The sequence below is a fragment of the Rhinolophus ferrumequinum genome, chromosome 10, assembly GCF_004115265.2.
Source record: "Rhinolophus ferrumequinum isolate MPI-CBG mRhiFer1 chromosome 10, mRhiFer1_v1.p, whole genome shotgun sequence".
Taxonomy (NCBI): Eukaryota; Metazoa; Chordata; class Mammalia; order Chiroptera; family Rhinolophidae; genus Rhinolophus; species Rhinolophus ferrumequinum.
Genome location: NC_046293.1, coordinates 84,585,547 through 84,605,804, shown reverse-complemented (window position 1 = coordinate 84,605,804; position 20,258 = coordinate 84,585,547). Strand labels below are relative to the sequence as shown.

Sequence of the window (20,258 nt, the reverse complement as noted above, 5' to 3'; positions counted from 1 at the left end):
ATAATGTTTTATGGTTCAAATGGCTTAGGTTTACTTCCTAATTCTCAAGAGCAAAAGGATTTTGGGTATATGGTAGGATCCCAGAATCTGGGGCCAGGGTCTCTGGGTTTGACTTCTAAGCTCTGCCAAATACTATCTTGGGTATCCTCCCTTGACCTCCCTGCTTTATCTGCTTAATATACTAATCTAGCGCTAGCATGGGTGGGAGGTTTAGAGTGCAGAGAACGGAGCCTAATGTAATACTGAACCTTATTTATTATCTGATTTTGCAAAGATGCTGCTTCACCATAAATCTGAAAAGCATGAATGTCTTCCCAGTGTGGGAAAATTGTTCATTATTTATGTATTAGTTCCCACAAAGAGATCACATCAAACATAACCCACTGAAGTGGGGCATAGATAAATGGGCACAGTGAACGCCCATTTATCAACAATGGGTAGGAAAGTGGGATGTTTGCAGTAAATATATTTTGATTTTATTAGAATTAATGTATAATCAACTTTCCACGAATTAGATAATAACAGAGTTGATTTTTACAGCTGCTAGACTGAAGTTGTATTCTTTAATTCCAAGTATTTAGGATCTTGCACTCCACAACTTCAGGGGGTGTGATTCATGCAGTTATGTGAGTGGTCCTCTTGGAGCTGTGCAGTGTGGCAGACTTGTTAAAGGAAGCTTATTTTGGAGGAGACAGAAACCTTAATATCTGATTGCTTCTTAATGTATCTCAGTGAGTATGCAGTGTGTAAAAAAACTAACTTGTCCTTCCTGGTGGTTTGGATTTTGGACAAAATTATGTCAGTGGCACAACTAGATTGCAAATCTGGACCAACTGTAACTTGTTTTTATTTGCCACACTGAAAATTTCAACTGTTCTGCTTCCATCTGTCTTCTTGTCTATTAACATAAGCATAGGCCTTTCCTGTTAGTGGAGTCCTCAGGCATTTAACACTTAAATTTTGTTGTGATTACTACATTTGAGACCTGAAATAACTAGTGATCAAAAAAAATGATTGATTAAGTAATACATGGTAACTGTAGAAGTGTAGCCACTAGCTTGTTGGACAGGAAAAATGCCTGTTTATGCCATACGAGTATGGTTTGCAAAGAATATTGATTAATGTACCTACAAAGCAACCAGGAAAGTAGGGTGCAGTAACAAAATAAATGAGAAATATGTAAACATTTCTAAGGGCTTTTGTCTTTATCAGAAAAAAGTACAAACATACTGGAATGTTAGTTAACCAGATTTTGGTTATTTAGAAGTATGGCTGATTTCAAGTTGATTTTTATATTTTTCTTTAATGAGCAGGTGAAAAAAAAAAAGCTTGGGGGAAAAAAGCAGGTACCATTAACAAAAATTGCTTCCTTATTTCGATACTGAGCATTGACATAGATGCTGGGGATACAGTCCGTAACGGTCCCTCCCCTCAGCTGGGAGGATGAAGTACTGAGCAGTGAGTACAAGCTTCAAGACTGTTACAAAAGGGCCCCTTCCAGTAGATGGAAGCATAAGGGTAAGGCTTAACCCATTCCAGCAATAAAATGTTCCGTCACTTTTAGTGCTAGAGAGAACCTTTGAAATGTTCAAGGGACTAAGTTTTAGGAGGCTGGAGGGGTAAATGAATTTGTATGATGCATAACAAATTGGTACAAGTAGAATTGGGATTCAATTCCGATGTCCTAGCTCTGAATTTTTTCCCTAGTCGGCACACCAGGCTCCCTAGTTGAAGTTAGGTCTCTAATGTGAAATTAGCTTCCTGTGTAAAGGCTCCTAAACTGGGTAGAAGTTCTTTGATGAAGAGGGTAGCCAGCTTCAGGGCTCTTCTCCTTTGACCCCATTGAATCCCCAAGAGATATTTAGCTTCGTAACCTCTTCATCACCCGCCTCCCGCCGCGGTCTATTAACTCTTATCTTTTCCTCACTTTCTTCCATACCTACTTTAGACTTTGTATTTTTAGCAAGCAGCGGAAGCCAACTTTTGTAAGTAGAAACAGTATTGAGTTAATCCGTACCTCACACAGTCTTAAGGCGCGCCAAAGAAAGGTGGTCAGGAGCAAGGCTCAGCCCACATCACGATGGAGGCTTCAGTGCTGGCATTACGTGCAAAGCTGCGGAGGGATTGCCGCTGTCCAGTGCAGGACGCTCCACGAGAACCTCTCCCGTGGCTGACCGTCTGAGGTAACCACTGCTGCTCTCTCCAGCATGGATCCTTCTTTTGTAGTTTAGCTGCTGATGCACAGGTTTTGACTAAGCCTAGTTCTGAGCATGCTTAGCCGCGAGGGAGTTAGAAAGTAAGACTAAATAAAGCTTCTGTTGAAGGTGATGGGGATTCATAAGATTGCGGGGGAGTGTTATTCCCAAACAGGGGTGCTCTAGCTGGCAGGTGGCCAGAAGAAATGATGAATGTTCACTTCCAACTTCATTTTGCCTTGTGCTGCAAGGCAGTCAGTCCTGTGTGACCACAGATAAGTTTTTCTATTTCTACAACAGTTACTTCAAATTCTCATTCTTATTTATTTTTTATTTTTTTCGAATTCTCATTCTTATTAAGTTCCCAACTCCAACATTACCCTGAGGAAAGGGAAGGAAGATACGAATGAATGGGGGAATTTTTACCATTGCTTGATAGTAGACAAACTTATGGACAGATGACTAAAATTACATATAAGGGCCTTGAAATGAATTGTCAACTTCAAATAACTAGTTAAAAATGTAAGAAACCCACTATATAGATCATTTCTAATTTAAAAGCTCATTTTTTTAAAGTACAAATTCACTGGTTTTTGCTAATGCATCATCCATAATTTTAGTGTACGAGGTCTGACAATTAAGTTCATGAACTTGGTTGCAAGAATGTTGCTGACTTTTTTTGATATCAGAAGGATTATACGTTATGAATTTGTACCAACTAGACAGTTAACCAAGTTTACTATTTGGAAGTGCTGAGAAGACTGCGTGAAAAAGCTAGACGACCTGAACTTTTCGCCAACAATTCATGGCTCTTGTATCACAACAATGCACCAGCTCACACGGCACTGTCTGTGAGGGAGTTTTTAGCCAGTAAACAAATACAGTAAATAGTACCTCGGTTTTCGAACATCTCTGTTGACGAACATTTCGGTTTATGAACGCCGTAAACGTGGAAGTAGATGCTTTGGTTTTCGAACATGCCTCGGAAGTTGAACATGTCACGCGGCTTCCGCTGAGTGCAAGATCCTGAGGCCTCGCTGTCGGCTGTTTTCCAACGTTTCAGAACTCGAACGGTCTTCCGGAACGGATTACGTTAGAAAACCGAGGTACCACTGTAACTGTATTGGAACACCCTCCCTACTCAACTGACCTGGCCCCCAATGACTTCTTTCTTTACCCAAAGATAAAGGAAATACTGAAAGGAAGACATTTTGATGACATTCAGGACATCAAGGGTAATGTGATGACAGCTCTGATGGCCATTCTAGAAAAAGAGTTCCAAAATTGCTTTGAAGGGTGGACTAAGTGCTGGCATCAGTGCATAGCTTCCCAAGGGGAGTCCTTTGAAGGTGACCATAGTGATATTCAGCAATGAGGTGTGTAGTGCTTTTTCTAGGATGGGTTCGCAAACTTAATCGTCAGACCTTGTACACATACAGAAATGGACATTTGAAAATTTTCCATAATTTTCATTCAGGATACAAAAAAACCTTCCCTCCCTCACCTACTAAGTTACATACTTCCTCCCAGAATTTAACATACGCCAGTTTTTTTTTTTTTAAATGCCTTTTGATGGATTTGTTAACAGTGCCTAAGGACCTTGGCACAACGGCAATCTCAGTGTTCCTAAGCTAGGTCTTCTCTTCATTCAGTTTTAGGACATAATTCCTAACACACGATTCATCAAGACAGTAAGACAGTTACATTATTCAAATCACTGAAGGCTTATTTTTATTTTTGAGTTGGTGCTAAAGAAAGTCCGGGCAATGAAGTGTTACATCATCCATCAAATCAGAAGCCAAGAGAAAATGGAGAAGCTTATCTTCTATGAGTCTACTTATTAGAGCTTCTGGGTATTCAAAAACCCTTCACCACCAAGAATTTCACGAGTGTGTTATGAAGAAGTAGCTGACACTATTGTTAACTGTAACACCAGTATCGGGAAATCTTTCAAAAAACAATGAGAAAAAAGACGGAGATGTAAAGTTCTTCTCTTTCCAGAAAACTTTTTAAACTGTCTTTAGAAATAAACAAGAAGATAATATGGCCCCAGTCTAGCCCTGTAGATATACGTAGTATCCCTAACTCCTCCCCTGCACTCTCTCTAAGACCTTCACATCCCCATTCTAAAATGTATCTTTCGAAAGAAATGAAGGAAGATATAAATAGATGGAAACACATATCATGTTCATGGATAGGAAGAATTAATATAGTTAAAATGTCCATACTGCCTAAGGCAATATACATATTCAGTGCAATTCCTATCAAACTGCCAACGTCGTTTTTCACAGAAATAGAACATATAATCCTAAAATTTATATGGGACCATAAAAGACCCCGAATAGCAAAGGCAATCTTGAGAAATAAGAACAAAGTGGGAGGTATAACAATACCTGACTTCAAATTATACTACAAGGCTACAGTAATCAAAACAGCATGGTACTGGCATAAAAACAGACACATAGATCAATGGAACAGAATAGAGAGTCCAGAAATAAATCCACGCCTATATGGCCATTTAATCTACGACAATGGAAGCAAGAATGTACGATGGAGTAATGACAGTCTATTCAATAAATGGTGCTGGGAAACCTGGACAGACACATGCAAAAAAATGAAGTTGGACCACCTCCTTACACCATATACAAAAATAAATTCAAAATGGCTTAAAGACTTAAATGTAAGGTCTGAAACCATAAAATACCTAGAAGAAAATATAGGAAGAAACTTCTCAGACATTACCCGGAGTAAGATTTTTACTGATATACACCCTCGCTCGAGGGAACTAAGAGAAAAAATAAACATGTGGGATTATATCAAACTAAAAAGTTTTTTCACAGCAAAGGAAACCATCAATAAAACAAGAAGGGATCCTACTGAATGGGAAAAGATATTTGCCAATGATATATCTGATAAGGGATTAATATCACAAATCTATGGAAAACTTACTCAACCCAACTCCAAAAAAAACAAACGATCCAATTAAAAAATGGGCAGAGGACTTGAAGAGACATTTTTCTGAAAAGGACATACAGATGGCAAACAGACATATGAAGAAATGCTCAACCTCACTAACCATCAGAGAAATGCAAATAAAAACCACAATGAGATACCACCTCACCCCAGTCAGAATGGCTGTCATCAATAAATCAACAAACAAGTGCTGGCGCGGATGTGGAGAAAAGGGAACGCTTGTGCACTGTTGGTGGGATTGCAGACTGGTGCAGCCGCTATGGAAAACAGTATGGAGGTATCTCAAAATTCTGAAAATGGAACTACCTTATGATCCAGTAATTCCACTCCTAGGTATCTATCCGGAGAAATCCAGAACTTCAATTCAAAAATCTTTATGCACTCCTATGTTTATTGCAGCACTATACACAATAGCTAAGACATGGAAACAACCAAAATGCCCATCGGTAGATGACTGGATTAAGAAACTGTGGTACATTTATACAATGGAGTATTATGCAGCCATAAAGAAGAAAGAAATCTTACCATTTGCAACAACATGGATGGATCTAGAGAACATTATGTTAAGTGAAATAAGTCAGACAGAGAAAGATAAGTACCATATGATCTCACTTATTTGCGGATTGTAAAGAAAAGAATAAGTGAATGAACTAATCAGAAACAGTTTGGGAGACAATGAGGAAAAACTGAGGGTTGCTAGATGGGCGGGAGGGGTGGGGGGTGGGGGGGAGGGTGAGGGGATTGGAGGGCAGTCGGTGACCACAGGATGGCCACGGGGTTTGAAAATTAATCTGGGGAACGTAATTTGGTGGTTACCAGAGCGTAAGGGGGTTGGGGGGTGGGGGATGAGGGTGAGGGGGATCAAATGTATGGTGATGGAAGGGGAGCTGACTCTGGGTGGTGAACACACAGTGTGATTTATGGATGATGTGATACAGAATTGCACAACTGAAATCTATGTAATTCTACTAACAATTGTCACCCCAATAAATTAAAAATAAATTAAAAAAAAAAAAAAAATAAAATGTATCTTTCAAAAACGGACTTTTATGTGTACTTTGTACTCAAGATGAAATAAATTCCTGGGGTCAAGGGACTGTTTTACTCTTCTATTGAGGTACTTGATACCACAGTGCCAGACATTTGTTAGTAAATTCATATTTCAAAGTCACAATGACATTTCAGAGCATCATGGTTTCGTGTAGTGTCAAAGATAGGCAAAGTGGCTTAGCATATAATAGATAATTCCGGTCAAAATAATATATTACCAATTTTCAATCAAATAAAGCAGATTTTTTTCCCTACCTCACTTACCTTAAGACTATATACTTCAGTGACCAGTCCCAGAAGAAGAAAAGGGGGATGGGTGACATTATGACTTAATTTACCCCTTTCATAAAGCACTTTCTTGAATATGAAGGACTGAAAATAGCCCTTCCTTAATTTCTGTGTCATTTACTGTCCTGCCAAACATTTGACATTCACTGTTCATGTTGTTAATTGTTTTCCTATATCCCATTGAGATTAAGAAAACAGTCTCTGAAGCCAGATGAAATAGAGCCCAGGAGCCTGGGTTTCAGTCTTGGCCCTACCACTTGCTCCTTTGGTTATACTGCAAGTGGTCAGTCTTACTTTCTCATTTCCCTCAGTTGTAAAATGGGTGTGAGGGTTAAATGCGTTAATGACACATGTAGAACACCTAAGTCAGTATTTGGCAGTTTTTGTTACTTGAGCTTCTGTTGATTCTCTGCATATCTGGGAACAGTGCTTGATAATTGCATAGATTCCCTTGTGTACATTCCCTGACATGGAATTTACAGACCAGTGGTGGGAGGGAAGGGGGAGAAAAAGAAACAAACTGTGTTTAGTGGGGCAGAAGAATTGGGGGATGGTAGACAAGGAAATCAAGGGATTCAGCCTAACAGGGTTCCATGGCAAAAGCCCAGTTTGTTAGTAGAATTTTCAGATTTTGGTCCATTATCAGTGATTGGAATCTTAAATGCCATTCCTGGGGTGGAAGTTACTAACTAACAGCAGGTATAGTAATCTCTACCTGCTATCTATAGTAATCTGTAATATAGCTCTGTGGTACCTAAGCATGCATGCATTTATTTATCGAATAAGCATTTATTTAGCACTTACACCACTATTTGCTAGCTGGAGTTCCCATCTTCAGATAGTTTAGAGTCTGACAAGTAAACCAACAATTACTGTGCTAGTTATAGTACATGGTGGTAATGCACAGGAAACTGGAAGTATAGGGGAGATACTTCCGGACTAATTACGACCTGAGAAACAAGTTGTTTGGATATTCTTAGCCTTTCAGAAGTCCCTCTCTGGCTCCCAAGTCTGTTCCTTTCTGAACTGAACTTCACAGAAGTATTGATCTGGTCTTGGGTTGAGGGGAAAAATTAGAATGGAAAGATTTCTGGCCCAAATCATCCCACCCCATCTCTTGACTATTACTCCAAGTGGAATTAGAAATGAAGCCTTCTAAAGTCTTCTAAGATCTAATCCTTGATACAGGTTCCTCCATTTTTCCTCTTCTGAATCTGCCACGTAAGAAATCCTGAGTAGTTAAGTGTGTGGGTGTAGAGGGAGAAAACAGAAAAAGGAGGAACATATGAGTCTAGGATAAGCAATTTTAAAAAAGCAAACTAGGGTAAAATAATTAACTTGAGCGTTAATTTTGCAAAGGAAATGGGGTTGAAATAAGAGGATGTCTTGCATCCACTAGGGGGGTAGTATGGATTGTAAAAATTAAAATTATTCCTCAAGGATTATTTTATCATGCAGTTGCCTTGTTTGAATTAATTTTTGTCCATGCAGTGTTTTTTTTGAAATTGATACAAATAATTTTCAAACAATCTTGTTACTATAACAAACAATAACACATTATACACATTCCTGTTATTCATAAATCAGATGTTCTGACATGATTTTGTATAGAATTTTTTGAGGGGAAAATAGTGATGCTTTAAAATTTGTCTGCCAAATTTTACTCACTATATGAAATAAGTTAAATTATTCTTAATGACCTGTAAGTAACATCGTTATAACAGGATTGCTGTGCTTTAACTGTCCTTTAGGGTAGCTTCTAGCCCTGTGTGGCTATTGAGCATTTGAAATGTGGCTCGTTCAAATTGGTATGTGCTGTAGGTTGTCAATTACACACTGGATTTTGAAGATTTAGTATGAAAAAGGATTGTAAATTAAGAATGTTTAAGTTGATTACATGTTGGAATATTTTGGGTTAAATAAAAAATACAATTAATTTTACCTGTTCCTCTCTACTTCTTAATGTGGCTACTACTAAATTTAAAATTATGTTTTTGTTGGACAGTACTGCCGTGGAGGAAAGCATTCATCAACCATTTCTTATTGTGGTGTACCTCTAGCTGGCCGTATGATTTACAAGGAAATAGTGTGGTGAGGAAATTGAGCACAACTTTGGTTCTGCTTTTAATCCCTGCAAGAATACATACAGTCAGTTTTGTTATCCATCATGAGACATGTTTTCCTAAAATTCTCTGTGTTAAGCAAAATCGTGTGGGAAAAACCACAGGGCTAAAATGTTAGGGACACAACACTCAAAAACGTCATTGGGAACATTTTTTTAAAAACCCGCTGACACATATAGAGGGTGAACTTGTAGATGCCCTCAAGTAGTTTATAGATGTGCATATAATGAAAAATTGACTTTTGCTTTATTCGTAAACGTCCCAAAGAAGCCCGTTTGTTAACATTTTAGAATCACTTAAAAGATGCAGTGACGGAGGTTGGGCTAGATAGAGTAGGCATCACTGGGCATCTCTCAGTCTTATAAGACTCGTTTTTGTGATAACAAAATTGATAGATTTATTGAGTATAGTCAGATACTAGAAAGGAACTAAAAGTTCCACAATTGGCATTATTAATCAGACATTGCAGTCTTGTTTCGGAGAATATTTAATTGGAGAAAAACCTAATTGCTATACAGATGATGTGGTCGGGTATATATAGTTACTAACTGGACCAGCTTTTCTCACACGCAGATTGCCACTCTTTTAACTTCAAGTTTTACGGCACATAATTCAATCATTACCTCACAAAATTGTGTGATAAGACCTTACATTGCTTCATAGCACACATTGTTGTTGAACTTAAAATGGGAAAGGTCCTAGTGAATGGAGTTTAGTTGACAGAATGTCAAGTGTTGTCACATAGTTCACTGTGGTAGAATTCTGGGATTTGCTCTTCGAGTCCCAACAGATCTATTGATAATCAGATAAATTTGATGTGTTAATTTCTTTTTAAAGTATTTGCAGCATGAACTGCTATACATATTCTGTAAGATGAGGTAGTTTCCTTGAGACTTAATCTTGTTACCGCTTAAATCCATACTCTACTTTTATGTACTTCCTTTTCTACTTTTTCCGTAACTAATTTCCTTAGCAGAGGTTCCAGTGCTTTCTGTTCTGCGTGGTCTAAAGCCTGCGATTCAGTCCTAGGATTGCTTTTAAATAAGTATGATCACAAAAGGGCAACTAAGGGTTATTCTCTTTTCATTAAAAACACACACTGTTATTTAATAAATCTTGAGGTTTGTTACTGTGTTTTTTATTACCCTACATTCTTTTTTAGTTGGTTGTCTATGACTATGGCCTTCTTTTGTGATCTCCTTTGTCAAGTCCTTTTAAAGTATTATCTCATTTGATCTTCACAGCAACTGTGTATGAGGGGTAATGTTAACTATATAGATGGGAAGCTGAGGCTCAGAGCAGAGTAAATTACTGGCTCAAAAATAGTTAATTAAGCAACGCAGTAAGAATTTGAACCTATCCCTTCTAGACTTGAAGAAATCACACTGTACTTCACTGTTGCTAGCAAAGAATAATATAAAACTAGAAAGTGTTTCACAGTTAACCTTAGGTGAATCATAGCAGGAAGGATTTTACTTCCTACTCAGTTTTTGCCTTTTTAGGGAAAAAAATTGACACCAACTTCTGTGGGTGAGACTTGTTCCCTTTGGTTTGGATTTTATTCTTTTTTCTTTCTATAATTTATGCTGTGGGTTTGTTTGGGAAATCAGTGCCATATAGTGAAATAATTATGCATCTTTTCACTGTATCAAAATCCATTGGAATTTGAGAGCATATCAAACTATTTCAAAAAGTTTTTTACACCTAAAAGCTTATTCTAGAATGTGGTCCAGTTAAATCTTATAATTGATCAGGTCACATGATATGTTTAATATGTACATTTTTTTAAAAGGACTATCTGATTTTGAGGGTGAACTGAAGATGAGGAGGAAATGAATAGCTGTAGCTATCTCTCTGTGTACTGAGAGTGATTTTAAAGCTATTTTGGGATGTGGTCTTGGAGGCCCTTCTGGCAGCTTTTTATAGCTTTGAATAGAACTGCTACTATTTTGTGTAATCAGGGAGTGGTGTTTCGGGCTCTTGGATCTCAGCTTTATCCTTTTTTCCACTTTCCCTCTTTATGGCTTTCTAAACATAAGGAGATGTGGGGCAGAACAAAAGGAGGGTGGAGGTGAGGAGAGGTCAGAATTCCAGTTTTCTCATTCCTTTCCTCCTCCTGTTCATTCTTAATAGCTTTCTTTTTTCCTAAAAATGAAGACCAGCCTCTTTTGTTTTTCTAGTTACATGTTGGAGGACTTCCCAAGATGGGAGAGGTTTCATTATTGCCTCTTGAGATTTTTTTAGTGCTCTAAAAATGTTTTACTTTGAATCTAAAGAACATTTTGCTGAAAGCAGTTTACAGCATTTTAGGTTTTTATTTGCCCTTGCATTGCCACGATTAAAACAAAATGAAACAAGAAAACTTAGTCTTGAATTAAAGTACTAAAGGCATTACTCATTTACATGACTGTGGATAGATAGGTTCAACACATTTTGGGGAAGGAGTAGATTTTGTATCAGCATCTTATGACTATTTCAGTACGTGACTGCTGACAGAAATCTTTTTTTAGTATATGCACTGTAGGCTGTAGAATGAAATGGTGTAGGGTGTGTAATTTTTCATAAGTGAAAGCAGTGTAAGTACAATATTTTCATTCATTGATTGGTTTTTCTACCTAAAAGCTTAGATATAGCAGTGTTCTAAACATTTTTGACTACACATGCCTATTCAAAATGTTGAAAATGTATTACTAATATATACAATTACACATACTATTGTCAGTTTGTATATTGAATATTAACGTTTTATGAGTAAAAATAAATTATAAACAAGTTAATTTCTTCCCACACCTGAAATGAACTTTTGTTTTCTTTTGTGAGGTGCACATCCTGCTTTGAATCACACTGCTTTAATGTTAAAGATGAAATTCTGAGTTTATTCCTCATTCTCTGTAACATCAAATAGATTCATAATTCAACAAGTATTTATTGAAGATCTATGGTGCCAGGCACTCTTCTGAATGCTGACGCTATGGCAGTAAATAAAACAGGTGAAGTCACTCCTTTTACAGCAGTGCCACTCTGAACAAACTAAGTGAGCTATGTGACATATTAGTAGTGCTTTGGGGATAAAATAAGGGGGGGGGCAGGGATAGTGAGGGAGGGCTGGGCTTTGCAGTTTCAATTATGGAGGCTTCCCTGGGAAAACACATCTGAACGGAGATCTTAGGAGCTGAGGGAGTGAGCTGTATAGAAATTGCAGGGAAAAAGAGCAATTGCAAAGCCCGAGGGGAGTATTCCTAGCAGGTTGAAAATGTACAAAGAAGCTAGTCTGGCTGGGTGGGGTGAAGGTAGGATGGGGAAGCATAGCTGATGAGTGAGAGGTGGGTGGAGTGAGGGGATCCTGTAAAGCCTCTTGGGGGGGGCATGTTATAAGGGCTTTTATTTTTAAAGGTCTGTGGAATACAACCCGGGGGGCGGGGAGCAAGGTCAGAACCGGGGAGAAAAGGGAGGCGGCTCTTGCCGTTTGCCAGGTGAGTGCTGGCGGAGGTTTGGATCAGGCATGTAGCGGTGCACAGGTGAGCCGCAGGCCAATCGTGGGTAGATGGCAGCATCCAAGCTAAGAGAATTCGCTGAGCCGCTTAGATGTGGGGTATGAGGGAAAAGGCAGATGAATTGGAAGGATGGGTTTATGGTTAACTGACATGAGGAAGGCTTTGGGGGAGGAGCCAGGTAGAGGGTGAGGGTGGTCATGCCAAGGTGCGTCTTAGGTGTTGAAGAGGAGCTGGCAAGCAGGCAGCCATGGGTAGAAGAGGCACAACTGGCAGAGATCTGTGCTGCGCATGAACTTGGAGGACTTCAGGATGGACTGAGTGCATTTAGTATTTCAGTTCACTGGACTAGAGGAGATCACTGTGGAAGTGCGTAGACAGAGAGGCAGCCCTAGGACAGAGCCCCGGCTCACTTCATCGATGGGGCGTTGGGGAGATAGGGAGGAACCCGCCAAGGGGTTGCTGCCAGACAAATAGGAAGAGAGAGCCAGGAGAGCGTGGCTACAGGGAGCTGGGGGAAGCCTTGCAAGGAGGAGGGCCGACCAGTTGGGTGAGATGTTGCATTTAGGTCAAGTAAGACGAAGATTGGGCTTTGATGTAACCGTGTGGGAATCATTGGTGACCTAAGAGCAGGTTAGTGGCTAGGCCTGATTGGAGATGTGTGTTCAAGATAGGAAGGGAGGAGAGAAATTGTAGACAAGCAAGTACAGATAACTTTCAAAGAGGAGCAAAGCCATGGGCAGTAGCTTTGTGAGGGAGAGTCAGGTCAAGGTCCTTTTCCCTTATTGGGAGAAATAACAGTGAGTTTGTGCACTTTGGGGAAAGATCCAGTAAAGAGGGAAAAAGGGATGATTCAGGAAAGGAAAGAGATCCTTGAGTAGGTGAGGAGATAAGATCTAGTGCAGAAGAGGAGAGGTTGGTCTTAGCCAAGAGTGACCCCATTTCCTCCGCAGTGACGGGAGAAAAGGCTGAGCACGCGGGTGTACAGATGCATGGAGGGAACTCCAGGACGGTTTGGCTTTCTTGTGAGATAGAAAGCAGGTCATCGGCCCAAACTGAAGAAAGATGGAGATGTTTGTTGGAGGTTTGAAGAGAGAAGAGGAAGAACGTTACGGGGTTTTAGGAAAGAGGGCGACAGATGGAAGAGAGAACCAATGATACGATAGTTGGGGAACAGTAAGGGTCCCTTTTAGGGTCATTGTCAGTCGTTTCTCCAGCCCTCCAGTGTTTAGATCCTGTGCTTTTGTTCTTCCTTCATTCCACTGTATTTTTCAGGAGAGATTTTCAGTGGCTTTAAAACTAATTTTACTTTTTAAACAGCTTGGTTTTGGTAGAATTTAAACAGGGCAAGTGCCTTACTGATACGGTAATCCTAGTGTTATTTTCTTTCTCCTTTTTCATTCTTTTCTGTTCCTTGGGTATAAAATCAGTTTCATTAGCCTAGTTTTATTATCAACATGTGTGTAGACATTTGTAGCTAGAATGCATATGATACGTCACCAGTATTTGCTTGCAGTTGTATTCAGCTGATTGTGATTAAACACTCTTTTTTTGAACTTTGTATTTTATAAGCTAAATAAAAACCATATCAGGAGATTGGAGAGGTACAGTTACGTTCAATTTTAAGAGAAGAACTTTCTAGTTTTATTTTGGTATTTAGCAAAATGACATCTTTCACAGACTTGTTACGTTTTTCTGTTGTAGGAAACTCAGCGTTTGCTGGCAGAACCAGTTCCCGGCATTAAAGCAGAACCAGATGAGAGCAACGCCCGTTATTTTCATGTGGTCATTGCTGGCCCCCAAGATTCCCCCTTTGAGGGAGGGACTTTTAAACTTGAACTATTCCTTCCAGAAGAATACCCCATGGCAGCCCCTAAAGTACGTTTCATGACCAAAATTTATCATCCTAATGTAGACAAGTTGGGAAGAATATGTTTAGATATTTTGAAAGGTAAGTGTTACCTTTATCATTCTGTGCTATTACGATTTCTCTTAAGCATTCCATATTGAGAATCTGTGCGTTGTCATCTGGCCTTTTGTAAAGACCACTGGGGTCTGTGGGAGGGAAATGGAGCCGTTCAGGCCGCTTGTCCGGTGTGATTACTCGGCCTTTGTCTTCGTAGATAAGTGGTCCCCAGCGCTGCAGATCCGCACAGTCCTGCTATCCATCCAGGCCTTGTTAAGTGCGCCCAACCCCGACGACCCGTTAGCAAATGACGTGGCGGAGCAGTGGAAGACCAACGAAGCCCAAGCCATAGAAACAGGTACTGTAAACCACACTGGTGCTGCGTTTCAAAACCGTCTCTTATGGTCTTAACAAGAAAACGATATATGTGTATATTAAAAGGAATAAGTCAGATCCTGCTTATAATACGTAAATAAATAACAAAAGATGGTCACTCTCTATCTTATGACCTGCGTGACCCCCCCAAATTTAAGACAACATATAATTGGGAGGTCTTGGACTCTTGCAAACTACACCTGATTGAATAAGTGCTGATGTTCTACCATTCCTCTAGCAGTATGTAAAGATAATGGGGAACTTCTGAATTCATTTGAGCTGTTTTTGCAACACGTTTGATTAAATTGCATTAATTTATAGCTAGGGAGTTTGAAATTGGTAAGCTTCTTTTACAGATTATAACCAAATTAGTAGGGAACATTATGTATCTAGAAATAAAGGAGACAACTGTCCTCATCCTGTTGTAGTGTATTAGTGATTAGACATACAGACAATTTTTCTGCCCTGATCCAGATTATGGAAAGTGGCATTTCCATAATTAACTTCACAGTGTTTGCTTATTTTTTAATTTGGAAAGTAACATACTGAACTAAGTAAAATAATAATCGCATGTTTGTTTTTGTCTACAGCTAGAGCATGGACTAGGCTATATGCCATGAATAATATTTAAATCGATCTGATCATCAGTGTTCATCATTTCTCCTGTTCTGCCAAGACTTCTTCCTTTTTTGTTTGCATTTAATGGACACAGTCTTAGAAACATTACAGAATAAAAGCCCAGACATCTTCAGTCCTTTGGTGATTAAATGCACATTAGCAAATCTTTGTCTTGTCCTGATTCACTGTTGTAAAGCATGAGCAGAGGCTAGAAGTGTCATCTGGATTGTTGGGAAAAGTTTAAAAGCAGTGGCCCCTCTCTGCTTCTATTCATTTCCCTCATCATGGTTTAAGTATAAAGCACTGTGAATGAAGGTAGTGTCGGGGTTAGCTGCAGGGGTGTGGGTGTTTTTCTTTGTTTTTATTTTTTTTGAGGGGGGAGGTGGTTTTATTTTAATTTTATGGGCTCCTTCCCTGCCTTTTACGGTGATCTAATTGCATTGGTTAAAAGCAGCTAACCAGTTCTTTAGAATATGCTCTCTAGCCAAGTCTAACTTTATTTAGACGCTGTAGATGGACAAGCTTGATTGTTTGAACCAAAATGGGAACATTAAACAAACATCACAGCCCTCACTGATAACATTGTGACTTTGCTGTCAAGTGTAGAATTCTTCCTTCAAGAAAAAAGCTTGTGACCATTTTGTATGGCTTGTCTGGAAACTTCTGTAAATCTTGTTTTAGTAAAATATTTTTTTGTTATTCTACTTTGCCTTTGTACAGTTTATTTTACTGTGTTTATTTCATTTTCCCAATGTGACAATCGTATTTAAAAATTAAAACTGATGAAACATTCTGTTCTGGTCTTCACCATCTGACAAATTGAATGGCAAGAGGTAGGTTTTGCCAGTTTCTTTTCACTGATGCAAATTTATGTTTAAGATATCACTGAATGGAATATTTTTAAGCTGGCCTTGAGCATATATAAAGCATCGATACCTAACAATTTTTTTACTGCCTAGAAAATTGAAATAAATGTGTTTGTGTTGTCTGATTAGCTAGATGATCATTGGTGTCTTGCCACAGTGTTTGAAAATGACTGTCCATGCGAGTCATAGCAAAGCAGCAGTTGTGACGGACTCTCACATTTGTGCCACGTTTGTGACAGGTATTTTGGTTATGACCTTTTTCTTAGTTCTTGTCTGAAGACTTCATGTGTGACCACTGGTGTGTGTTATTAGGAAACACCAGTCTGATAATCATTTGGGGTTTGCTGAGGCATTTGCGTCTTCCTTAGAGACCTGATGAGCAACTCTTAAGCAACCAGCTTGCCTAAGTGTCATCAGAAAGGCTTCTGCGCTTGAGAGCATCAGATCCTGTTACTGATTCTTCCTTTCATCCTTCTAGTATTTGCTGTGGGAGCTCCTTTTAGTTTTTAATTTGATACTCAGTAATTTTTTCTGCATTGACCGAGTTCCTCCCCCCACACAACTATTCTTTCCCACCATTCTCCATGTCTAATTCTTGATTCTTGTTTTTAAGTCATCAATGTAGCCGGTCCTAAGTATGTAAATGGTAACCTGTGGGTTGGAACCCTCTCTCTTGCAGTTTGAAGATAATGAATATTATAACCCATCTGAATTTCCCCCCCTCTTGCTCTCATAACTTCTGGAGTTTCTTCAGAATGTGGTGTATTTTATTGTGCTCCTATGTAAGATGGAGAATTATCTATTAAAATTACATTTTCAACATAAAAAAGTTTTTGATGACTGGTAACTGGCATCCTAAATAAATGCATTGCTTGGAAACAAATGTAAGTAATTCAGAATAAAATTGTTTATAACCCTAATATTGTAAAGCTTAAAAAAGCTATTAATAGCAGTTGTCATTTATAATAAGTGTTGGAGCTGTTTAGAGTGTGTCTTTCAACTAAGGAAACTGAATTTCATTCTGGGGCCAAAATGAACACTCAAGCAGTCGAGATCAGCTTTACTTACTGCATATGGCACTGCTCGATGGCTAGTGTCACACAGCGATTTCTAAGTGATAAAATTCCACATTTAAATCTGTTGCACTATAAAAATATCTAAAATAGGACTTAGTCTACTACGTTTGTGATAGAAGTACTGAAATAGAACAATCGTTTTCATTTCAAATATAATGAGGTCATAATTTCATGGCATGGTTTTTTGTTTGTAATTTTGATGAGTCCCCACTGTTTTGATAACAAGAGCCAGTGTGTTCGCTGAGCTTCCTTAGGATTTAAGCGGTTCTGGGAGAGGGCGATGTAATGTTTGAAAACTGGTAGCTGCATCCGGCTTTGGGCCTGTTTTTCTTGGTCCACACAGTGGCTGGGTAAGCCATTTTGAGTTCTGTGCCAACATTTTTAGAAATTGGGAGATTCCAGAACTTTGGTAACTTGAATGATGTGGCAACTGTGGACCTGGCACCTACTGGGAGGAGCAGAGCAGCGGCCACCCTAACAAGAGCTTGTCTTTCTCTTCTCCAGATTCTTCCGTTGGCCCAGTCCCCTCCCAGCCCACCTGCTACTTTCTGTAGTCCTGTTCCCTTAAGCCTTTGACTTTGTAACTCCTCAGCTAAAGGAAACCGTTGCCTTCTTTAACAAATATGCGTTTAGTTTGTGCCCAAGACCAGACTACTTGTTGGGGAGGATTAGCTGAATGAGACTGGCATGGGGCTTTCTTCCCCTCGTGGACTTTTTAAACTAATGAGGGAGGGGACACGGACAAGCAGCAGTTGCAACTCTGTCGTTCCAGGACAGGCACCAAGTACTTGGGAGGGGCTGCCCTCTGGATTCTAGCCAGGTGAACACCTCCAGGCAGGGGCACAGCGTGTGCAAAAGGCCTGGGAGAGGAAGAGGACGCACATACTAATCAGTGGCTTCTTGCAAGTCAGCTGTGGCCATTCATGAGCTTTTCCGGAAGCCGGAGGTGTTGAGAGCTGTTTTTTTTACTTGATTTTAAAATTTTGTTGGTAGTCTCCTTTGCTGTGATTTGCTTCCACAATAGTTATTCTCGGTCCTCTCAGAGGCAGCCTAATAAGATCTGAGGAGTGTAGAACTTAAACCCTGCTCTAGACCAAGAGCATACTGGAATACAAAAATTCAGAAGATGGAACACAGATCGATACAAAAGCCACAGGTCTGTGGTTTAATACTGCTAACGGAGAGTGGGGGCAAGGAAGTGTGATGTTCTGTAAGACACTGTAAACACAATTTTAGCCAAATGGAACCAAATGGTGTCCTGGGAATGATGGGAATCGGCCTTCTGTTTTCTATTTGATGGTCCAGGCATCTTTTGGCTACTCTAGGCACATCGATTTCTGTTGCAGTAGCAAAAGTTTAAAAATACACTTACTTACAAAAGCTGGCCAAAAGGAAAAAAGAAAAAAAGCAGCCATAATTTATAGAGCAGCTAATTCCTCAAGTCTAAATTATTTAAGAAAAATGTATTTCATTGGATAATGTATTTTGGGGCTGGGGGCAACATTTTATTTAGCTATTTAGCATGCTGCTTAGTTTAAGGAATTATACCAGGGGTTTATTTTTTAAATGACTTAATGATCACAAAAGCAAAACATGTTGAATGTAATAACTTGAAAGAAATACAAAGAATAAAAATCTGTAATCCACCACCAAGACGGGTGATACTTTGTCTGTTTTCTTAAGTATACCCCCTACATTAATTTCCATTTGATCATTGAGATTGGAAATTGGAAGGATTGGTTCCTAGAGTTGGCTTCGCTACAGCTTTGTTACAAATTGGGTCAGTTCCCATTGGCTGCAAAACTGGGAGTTGGACTAAAACTTTTCCTGGTAAGTGTAGAACTCGACATGAAGAGTTTGGGTCCTCCCTCCCTCCTTTCCCCAATTTTGTCTTGGCCACCCCTCAGCTGATCTCATTTCACATGTACCTGTTGGTGTGGCATCTCAGGTGAACGTAGAATTGCTACCAAACAGAATCTCTAGTGACTACAATTGTTTCAGTTTTGGACTGATTCTAGAAGCATCTAGTAGTTGCCTGAATATTCAGACCTTGTAAGAGCAACAACTGAAATCCCATTGTCTTGCAAAAGTACATTTTATGGTTCTCATTAAGGAGCTTTTTAACATTTTTGCTGATCTTCATATCTGGGGGACAAAACATGTTTTAGAAATTACAAGTGATCATTTCATGTCCCTGCCATGTAGAGTAACTAGTGTATTTACTTTTTACACACTCCTGATCCAGTCTCGAGAACCCATCACATGACTCCTTTTGAAATAGTTCCATGATCTAGATTAGTAAATCCTAATCTTAAATTTCATTATAACCTAGCAAATTTACAAAATATTCAGGCCTTATGTTCAAAGAACTACTCGACTTACAGACCTGTCAAAAGCAGCTTAGACATGATAGGTTGTTGCACTAGACTTGAACTTGATGCTGTTTTCCTTAAGTTTTGGCAGGAAGCATAAGGACTGTGGGTAACCAAGGCAGAAGGGCCACATTCTTGCAATCTGTTTTTTTTTTCCTTCTAAAACAGTAAATATTTTGAGCTTTGCAGGCCATTTATCTGTCTCAAGTAAGTGACTCCATTCTGCCATTGTAGTGAGAAGGCATCCATAAACAATTTTAAATGAAGACTTCTGAGCTCTGATAAAACTAATTTTCAAGTCACAAAGTACTTTTTTTATAACCACTGAATGTAAAAACCATTCTACGTGTGTGGGCTGTACAGACAGGCTGGGACTGGGTTTGGGCCTGTAGGTTGAGCTCTCTTCCCCTTGGAGTGATTGATTGGTCACTCACTGCTCAAATGTGTGTCTACTTCCCCTTTTAAACAGTGGTACGTTACTGTTAATCTAATAATTCAAGTACGTATTTGTGCAGGTTTCCTTTTTACCCTTTGATGTTAATATATAGATATTTTGATAAAAGTTATATACAGATTGAGCGTTTATCAAATCCAGTTTTTTCATGTAAGAGATTGTCATTCTCACATTGAAAGTTTCTCAGAACGTTCAGTTTAAAATTAAAATTACACAAGTTTTTTGAAAATCTGAAACATGTATGGGCTCCTTTTTAGAAAGTGACCTTTAACAGATAATGCTGTAGTGAGTGTCCTGCTTTTTTCAGTGTTACTGAAAGGCCCTCCACCTGTGGCAGCATATTTCTTTGCTAGCAGGATCTGTTGACTAGATGACTGTGATTTTACTCCGTTTGTAATTTAAATTGATGCCAGTTTTATAAATCCTGCAATACACATCTTTGACCATATTTTGGTTGTGCAACTTGTATTT

General features: G+C 39.1%; 1 protein-coding gene across 1 annotated transcript in view; it reads left to right on the top strand.

Annotated features, from left to right (window-relative positions):
- UBE2N (ubiquitin conjugating enzyme E2 N) overlaps positions 1 to 15,723 on the top strand; it is a 28,676-nt gene extending 12,953 nt beyond the window's left edge. The window contains exons 2-4 of the mRNA XM_033118203.1: positions 13,825 to 14,071; positions 14,244 to 14,384; positions 14,992 to 15,723. Of these exons, the coding sequence (XP_032974094.1) occupies positions 13,825 to 14,071; positions 14,244 to 14,384; positions 14,992 to 15,032 (429 nt within the window). The 3' untranslated portion in view covers positions 15,033 to 15,723. The remainder of the gene's footprint in view (positions 1 to 13,824; positions 14,072 to 14,243; positions 14,385 to 14,991) is intronic.
- The last annotated feature ends 4,535 nt before the right edge of the window (positions 15,724 to 20,258 follow it).